Raw genomic sequence first — 9,667 nt, 5'->3', positions numbered from 1 at the left:
AAGGGCTGTATAGCTCTCCCCATCTCTTCGAGATGGGGAGGAAGGAAGAACTTGGATTGTGGGGAGACCACAAGAAGCTTAAAGAGGGGGAAAAGGAAGGGGAAGAGGGGGGAAAAAGGATGGGAAGAGGGGGGAAGGAAGGGGAAGAGGGAAAAAAGGAAGGGGAAGAGGGGGAAAGGAAGGGGAAGAGGGGAAAAGAAGGGGAAGAGGGGGAAAAGGAATGGGAAGAGGGGAAAAAGAAGGGGAAGAGGGGGAAAGAAGGGGAAGAGGGGGAAAGAAGGGGAAGAGGGGGAAAAGAAGGGGAAGAGGGGGGGAAAGAAGGGGAAGATGGGGAAAAAGAAGGGGAAGAGGGGGGAAAAGAAGGGGAATAGGGGGAAAAGAAGGGGAAGAGGGGGAAAAAGAAGGGGAAGAGGGGAAAAAAGGAAGGAAGGGGGGGGAGGGGGAGAAAAATATATACGTGGGGGTTGTCCCTTCCCCTCACCCACCACAGGCAGGAAATGAAAACCCCACAATACACTTCCTCCTGGAATTAAATAGAGAACGAGAAAACCTGGCAAGGGTCTCTAGAAACCCCGTCGTGTGTCACCTCACGCCTTATACCGGGTCTCTAGCGGAGGTATATAAACATATATATATATACATTAGCCCTACTTAGTGTGTACTTACTTAAGTAGTTATAAAGTATAAGTAATTAAAGTACATGGCTAAATGGCGGCGAAAACACGTTGCAAGGCTTGGGGAAAAAAAATATATATAAGGGTTTTGGGCTTACTACGAACACGAACTACGTACGAATATTCGACACGCACGACTACGAATTTACGATCCACTAGGCTACGAATTTACGATCTACCAGGTTACGAATTAACGATCCACCTAGCTACGAATTAACGATCTACCAGGCTACGAATTAACGATCCACTTGTAGGCTACGAATTTACGAACAAAGTAAGCTACGAATTGTGGTCTACGAGGCTACGAATTTACAATCCACTAGACCACGAATAATAGTTAACTCGTCTAAATAAACACGAACGTACGAAAGCAAGAAACCAGGCCATTATGCCCGGCACTGGCGTACGAAAACAAGCGTTTAAAACAACGCCACAATACACACACACACACACAAAAAATGTATATATAAACACAATGGATTGTGCTGGGGTGGTGGGGGGGGGGAGGGCTAAATGTTTACAGACAAACCATTTTACGTCAAACTCTGTTTTTTTGTGATAATAATAATAATAATAATAATAATAATAATAATAATAATAATAATAATAATAATAATAAAACGAGTCAACTCGAACATTATTATTTTTTTACCTTTTTTTTCTTTTTAAACTTGGGCTCTGCTGATGGCTGCCAAGAAATTGAATCTTAGAACACAAGCGAACGAGAACATCTTGGAACACAAGCGATCGAGAACATCTTAGAACACAAGCGATCGAGAACATCTTAGAACACAAGCGAACGAGAACATCTTAGAACACAAGCGATCGAGAACATCTTAGAACACAAGCGATCGAGAACATCTTAGAACACAAGCGAACGAGAACATCTTAGAACACAAGCGATCGAGAACATCTTAGAACACAAGCGATCGAGAACATCTTAGAACACAAGCGATCGAGAACATCTTAGAACACAAGTGATCGAGAACATCTTAGAACACAAGTGATCGAGAACATCATCTTAGAACACAAGCGATCGAGAACATCTTAGAACACAAGTGATCGAGAACATCTTAGAATACAAGCGATCGAGAACATCATCTTAGAACACAAGCGATCGAGAACATCTTAGAACACAAGCGATCGAGAACATCTTGGAACACAAGCGATCGAGAACATCTTAGAATACAAGCGATCGAGAACATCTTAGAACACAAGCGAACGAGAACATCTTAGAACACAAGCGATCGAGAACATCTTGGAACACAAGCGATCGAGAACATCTTGGAACACAAGCGATCGAGAACATCTTAGAATACAAGCGATCGAGAACATCTTAGAACACAAGCGAACGAGAACATCTTAGAACACAAGCGATCGAGAACATCTTGGAACACAAGCGATCGAGAACATCTTAGAATACAAGCGATCGAGAACATCTTAGAACACAAGCGATCGAGAACATCATCTTAGAACACAAGCGATCGAGAACATCTTAGAACACAAGCGATCGAGAACATCATCTTGGAACACAAGCGATCGAGAACATCATCTTAGAACACAAGCGATCGAGAACATCTTGGAACACAAGCGAACGAGAACATCTTGGAACACAAGCGATCGAGAACATCATCTTAGAACACAAGCGAACGAGAACATCATCTTGGAACACAAGCGATCGAGAACATCATCTTAGAACAAGCGATCGAGAACATCTTAGAACACAAGCGATCGAGAACATCTTAGAACACAAGTGATCGAGAACATCTTAGAACACAAGTGATCGAGAACATCTTAGAACACAAGCGATCGAGAACATCTTAGAACACAAGCGATCGAGAACATCTTAGAACACAAGCGAACGAGAACATCATCTTAGAACACAAGCGATCGAGAACATCTTAGAACACAAGCAGTCTTAGCTTCCTGGAGGTAAGGTATCGCCTGTAAAGCACAAAACTCCCGATCTTGAACAACCACACACGGACCAACATGGTTATGTAAACAACGTTACCGAAGAAAACGGAATGCTCACGAAAAACGGACTGACGCTGGCTAATATTACGCCCCTTTTTCCAAACGCGATTCCCGAAGGGCAAACAAAAATAAAATAAAAAATAAACGCCCAATGCGTTTTTAACTCACAGCCACATGGACGGATGAACAAACGCGAAGGCAAAAAAAAAAAAAACCAAAAAAACAAAAATGAAGAACACACAAGCAAACACAAATTCATCAACAAAAACAACTAACAATAATAATAACAACTACAACATCCCATGTTTACAAAAAAAATGTCAAAATTTTTTTTGTCACCCCCTCCTCCACACAGTACCCAACCACTTCAGATATATGACTGAAACTACAGAAACATTTTCACTATGATCTTCTGCAGTATTGTATCTGCAATTTTTCATACTATCTGCTTCAATAATGCTAGTACATTAATTAATAATGTCGACATATTTGAGAGAGAGGTAAAAAAAAAATATATATATATATATATATATATATATATATATATATATATATATATATATATATATATAATATTTTTCCCCCAAACCCGGTGTTGTATTTTCTATCATTTGAACGTGTCAACAGTGACACATTCTTAAATTTTAAAATGATTTCGTTTTATCCAAAAAAAAAGGAGAAAAAAAAACCCCGATTCTTTCAAAATATTGAAAAAAGCAATTAATATTATTGCGAACTATAATTCATAATACCATTTTTCATTAACGACTCTCTCTCTCTCTCTCTCTCTCTCTCTCTCTCTCTCTCTCTCTCTCTCTCTCTCTCTCTCACACACACACACACACACAAAAGCACACGTCTATCTTTTTCCATAATTCCTTCTCTGGCCTTAACCAGGTTTCGTCAGTAAGATATGGATATACATTTCTTTTGGGTCTAAATACATCTATTCTCTAGCCTTCAATCATACTATACTAAAGCAAGGTTCTAGTACCCACAGTCTGGCCCTACAGACTATCTCATCGTTTATCTTGACGTAGTTCGGTTCCAAAGACAGTATATCGCCCCCCGTATACCACACGGAGCCAACTCTATCAATGCACGCCTCTCACCAGGCGACTAATTACATGCGCTGAACACGTGAGATGGGGAGTTAACACAGCTCGTATATAACAAATAAAGCTGCTTTCAAATAAGGTTAAGTCATCAGGTTTCCTTGGAAAAGAATCTACCAGAAGCTACGAGTTCCAAAGCTTAGCTGCGCAAGAAAAGAAACAGGAGAACGAACCAACACACACACACACAGACACACACACACACACACCCTCCCTCTCAAGCAGCCAAGGGTCAAGTCACCAATGGTTTTTTTTTTGGGGGGGGAACACGAGCAGCCAACTCTCGGGAGCAAACGCCACGGAAATTATCATCCACGAAAATATAAGGTGAGCGAACACAGCCGAGGCGGAGTGGATGGGTGGAAGCAGGTGGAGGAGCAGGTGGAGTTTGGCAGAGTAGACTAACTGCTGAAGATGGAGACGAAGGAATATCGAAAAATTTAAAAAAATGATCGTTAAGAAAATTAAACTAAGACGGGGTGAGGGACCGACTTACGATCTAATTAGAGTGCAGCCTACATTCTCCTGCTACTGGAAGTAGCGCAACCTGTGCTACAGGGGCCTTTAAAAAAGGTCCTGGGTGTTATCAATTATATTAATTATATTAATTATATCTATCTATCTATGTATCTATTTCAATCTCTTCCATTATGAATGGGTCTTTGTACATGTGCATATATGTATACGTCTATGTATGTATATGTATGTATACGTTGAAATGTATAGGTTTATGTATATACACGCTTATGTGGGTGGGTTGGGCCATTCTCACGTCTGTTTCCATGCGCTACCTCGCTAACGTGGGAGACAGCGACAAAGTGTAATATATATATATATATATATATATATATATATATATATATATATATATATATATATATATATATATATATATATATATATATATCAATATGCAGACGCATATGAAAAAAAATTTCATTACACCACTCAAAATGCCAACTTTTTCCCCCCTGAAATTGAATTCTGTTTCCGTTGGTCCGCAATATAATATTACAAGCAACAGAAGAGTGACGTTAACGGTACACGCTACACTCCCTAGGTACAGTAGGGTACGTTCTGTACCTCTTGGCCGGGCGTCTATGTACAATCCAAACGGTACATCAAATGTGGTACGTAAAGACTGAGAGAAATAGCCAAGGAACCCCCCCAAATTGAAAACGGTGGTGTCCCACAATCCTGTAATGGAAATGAAATAAGAGGAGTGAGTGGGAGGGTGATATGAGAAAGTGCAGATGGTCTTGCCAGAGGCAGAGCTCAATGGGAGAGGGCGGTAATGAGATGCCCAAGTGTGGCGGACGTGGCCAGGTATTGCTTGTGAAGGCAAATAGCTTGGCCTAGAAAACCAACAGCCTCTCAGATGGTCTGCCTTCGCCATAGTGATTGTGTGTGTGTGTGTGTGTGTGTGTGTGTGTGTGTGTGTGTGTGTGCTTTAATATGTTTCTATGTTCTATGAAGGTGCACGTTCAAAGGCACTTTGTTCGTGTATATATATATATATATATATATATATATATATATATATATATATATATATATATATATATATATATATATATTGATACTGTACTCAAAGAGCACATCCATATTCATTTATATAAACGTATAAAGTCAGCATAAAGGAACATGTTGGAAACCTGTTGTTTTCAATAAGTCTATTACATCTCTGCAATACGAGAAAGTTTATATATATAAAACTTTCAAACTACGAAAATACACAACACTGAAAAAAACTCTCTCTTAAACTACCATAAATGATAAATAAACGAACTATGTCATTCACCAAAGAATGTGCTGAAGGCAGTCTTTAAAATGTACTGTAATAAATAATACAAGAAACCATAAATTGTGTACATATTTCTGAACTTAAAAAAGTATTTTCTTTTTCGAAGTTATTAATGAAAACGATAGATTTCTACCAATGTATCTTTTTATCAATATATCTTTCTACCAATATATCTTTCTACCAATATATCTTTTTACATACAGAAGAAAATCGTAAGATTTATATGTACCAGAGCCTAGTTATAACAGCCAGGTTATATGTACTTTTTTAACATTGCATACATTCATGATATTTACATTAACATGGGTCTGTTAAATTCATATATGTTTTTTTTTATATGTTGGATAAGACGGGACGAAGAATGGGTTCCTAAATATAAAACTATGAAACAGATGGTACGACCCTTTAAGCACTGAGACGGTACACACGACCCTTGAGCACTGAGACGGTACACACGACCCTTGACCACTGAGACGGTACACACGACCCTTGACCACTGAGACGGTACACACGACCCTTGAGCACTGAGACGGTACACACGACCCTTGAGCACTGAGACGGTACACACGACCCTTGACCACTGAGACGGTACACACGACCCTTGAGCACTGAGACGGTACACACGACCCTTGACCACTGAGACGGTACACACGACCCTTGACCACTGAGACGGTACACACGACCCTTGAGCACTGAGACGGTACACACGACCCTTGAGCACTGAGACGGTACACACGACCCTTGAGCACTGAGACGGTACACACGACCCTTGACCACTGACACGGTACACACGACCCTTGAGCACTGAGACGGTACACACGACCCTTGAGCACTGAGACGGTACACACGACCCTTGACCACTGAGACGGTACACACGACCCTTGAGCACTGAGACGGTACACACGACCCTTGAGCACTGAGACGGTACACACGACCCTTGACCACTGAGACGGTACACACGACCCTTGACCACTGAGACGGTACACACGACCCTTGACCACTGAGACGGTACACACGACCCTTGACCACTGAGACGGTACACACGACCCTTTAAGCACTGAGACGGTACACACGACCCTTGAGCACTGAAACGGTACACACGACCCTTGACCACTGAGACGGTACACACGACCCTTGAGCACTGAGACGGTACACACGACCCTTGAGCACTGAGACGGTACACACGACCCTTGAGCACTGAGACGGTACACGACCTTTGACCACTGAGACGGTACACACGACCCTTGAGCACTGAGACGGTACACACGACCCTTGAGCACTGAGACGGTACACACGACCCTTGAGCACTGAGACGGTACACACGACCCTTGACCACTGAGACGGTACACACGACCCTTGACCACTGAGACTGTACACACGACCCTTGAGCACTGAGACGGTACACACGACCCTTGACCACTGAGACGGTACACACGACCCTTGAGCACTGAGACGGTACACACGACCCTTGAGCACTGAGACGGTACACACGACCCTTGACCACTGAGACGGTACACACGACCCTTGACCACTGAGACGGTACACACGACCCTTGACCACTGAGACGGTACACACGACCCTTGAGCACTGAGACGGTACACACGACCCTTGAGCACTGAGACGGTACACACGACCCTATAAGACATACCTACAGCTAAGCAGCTATCGCGTTCTTGTATTAAGCATCGCAATACACAGTGGAAGGTATACTAAGTGGAGCACCACTGAGAAAAAGGCCTTGGGTCACCAATGCCTTAGTTCACAGTCGAGACAGACCATCCAAAACGGAGAGGGAGAAAAAAAAGGCCAAGTCATTAATTTTGGGGCATTCAATTCCACTTTGTAAAAAGAAAAAAAAATGCGTTCTCTCATCTGTTGTAACCGTTGTAAAACTGTTAACAGATGTAGGAATGCCAGGATCTAAACAGTTAACAGGGAGGAGGAGGAGGGAAAGAGAAGAGAGAAAAGAAAGCAAATAACGACATAAAATACTGTTTACGCGTTTAAACAAAAAAAAACGTTAATTAATGTTTAGACGCCATGAAGGACGTGGCTTTGAAACGGCTGGCGCTACGTGGTAATAAATATATTTATATATATAATAATCGTCAAAGTAAAAACGAGGACACACGAGGGGAGGGGAGAGGAGGGGAGGGGAGGAGAGGGGAGGGAAGGGGAGGGAAGAGGAGAGGAGGGGAGGGGAGAGGAGGAGGGGAGGGGAGGGGAGAGGAGGGGAGGGGAGGGGAGGGGATGGGAGGGGAGGGGAGAGGAGGGGAGGGGAGGAGAGGGGAGGGAAGGGGAGGGAAGAGGAGAGGAGGGGAGGGGAGAGGAGGAGGGGAGGGGAGGGGAGGGGAGAGGGGGAGAAATATTGCTTTGGAATAAATTGTCTTGGGTCATACAGGGAGAGAGAGAGAGAGAGAGAGAGAGAGAGAGAGAGAGAGAGAGAGAGAGAGAGAGCGAGCGTACGGTGTGCAGCTAAATTCTCAAGACGGTACTGCAGGCTCAGCTAAATCCTCACTACACTCCTGTGGGTACAGCTAAGCCTTCGCTACAACACTGTTGGCACACAGCTAAACTCTCACTGATAATCCTGTGGGTACAGCTATATCTATCCAGCATCACTGAGCTGGTGTACATAAAGCTATCGATCACCACTAATGGTCCAGTTGGTACAGCTAAACCATCACTGTGGGCCTGTAGGAGCAGCTAAAGCTGTCTATCATCACTATGGTACAGCTAAACCACCACTATGTTCCCTTAAGGGCAGCTAAAGCTGTTTATCATCACTATGGTACAGCTAAACCACCACTATGTTCTCTTAGGGGCAGCTAAAGCTATTTATCATCTGTAGGGTACAGCTAAACCATCATTGAGGTGCTGCTGGTGCAGCTAAAGCTGATCATCATCACTATGGTACAGCTAAACCACCACTATGTTCCCTTAGGGGCAGCTAAAGCTGTTTATCATCACTATGGTACAGCTAAACCGTCATTGAGGTGCTGGCGGTGCAGCTAAAGCCATCTACCATCGCCATGGTAACAGTAGGTACACACAAAGCTAACTACATTTCAGCTGTGGTAACAGTTACTTAGCCAACACGTACATTTACGACCGCCCCGTGCCAACACCTGACCTACGTCAGTTCGCTGTGGATCATCTCCCGCGCGGCTACGCCAGCAGGCTTTCGTGTCCTGGCTGGCCAGCTGTAGTGCGTGTAGCTCCTGCTGTAGCCACGGTAGGAGGACCTGGGAAGAGGGAGGCGCCTTACTTACCTCGGCTCTGTAGTGTGTGTAGCCCCTGCTGTAGCCACGGCAGGAGGAGGACCTACCACCTACCTCGGCTCTGTAGAGTGTAGCTACGTCTGTGGCCACGGCAGGTCGCTGGCAGGTCAGGCTGAGCGAAGAGGCGGTAATGTTGGCCAGCCGACAGAAGGACAAGGGCAAGGGCATCTCTGTTAGGCGAGGGAGAGAGGGAGAGGTGAAGTGGTGCAACACATACAGCCAAAAGGTGTCAGTAACTTCCCAAAAGGTGTCAGTACCAAAAGGTGTCAGTAACCTCCCAAAAGGTGTCAGTACCAAAAGGTGTCAGTACCAAAAGGTGTCAGTAACCTCCCAAAAGGTGTCAGTAACTTCCCAAAAGGTGTCAGTACCAAAAGGTGTCAGTAACTTCCCAAAAGGTGTCAGTAACTTTCCAAAAGGTGTAGTAACTTCCCAAAAGATGTCAGTAACTTCCCAAAAGGTGTCAGTAACTTCCCAAAAGGTGTCAGTAGCCTCCCAAAAGGTGTCAGTAACTTCCCAAAAGGTGTCAGTAACTTCCCCTCCCCCCCTCCACAACACCACCACCACCACAACACCACTACAATCATAACCCGACTCACAACCACGACAGTCACCCCCACCTTCATCCCCCCCCCCACTTACACTTAGATACTTAAAAGGTTTTAAAGTTACTTAAACCTCAAGGGGGCAGCTTCACAACAAGTGAATAGCCTTGATAGAGAGAAATCTATCGTCTACGACTATCTACGTGACCCCAGAGGAAGTCTATCAGTAACTAAACAGCAATAATAGACATCTATTGTGCTACACTGTCACTGT

The 9,667-nt window shown here is 43.8% G+C and overlaps 1 protein-coding gene across 1 annotated transcript in view; it reads right to left on the bottom strand.

The window, feature by feature from the left end:
- Positions 1-9,019, bottom strand: part of LOC139745721 (uncharacterized) — a 46,207-nt gene extending 37,188 nt beyond the window's left edge. The window contains exon 1 of the mRNA XM_071656181.1: positions 8,906-9,019. Coding sequence (XP_071512282.1) covers positions 8,906-9,019 — 114 coding nt within the window. The remainder of the gene's footprint in view (positions 1-8,905) is intronic.
- Positions 9,020-9,667: the final 648 nt, after the last annotated feature.

This window comes from Panulirus ornatus, chromosome 62, assembly GCF_036320965.1.
Source record: "Panulirus ornatus isolate Po-2019 chromosome 62, ASM3632096v1, whole genome shotgun sequence".
Lineage (NCBI taxonomy): Eukaryota > Metazoa > Arthropoda > Malacostraca > Decapoda > Palinuridae > Panulirus > Panulirus ornatus.
Note: the sequence above shows the minus strand (reverse complement) of the source record. Positions and strands in the feature narration are given on the sequence as shown.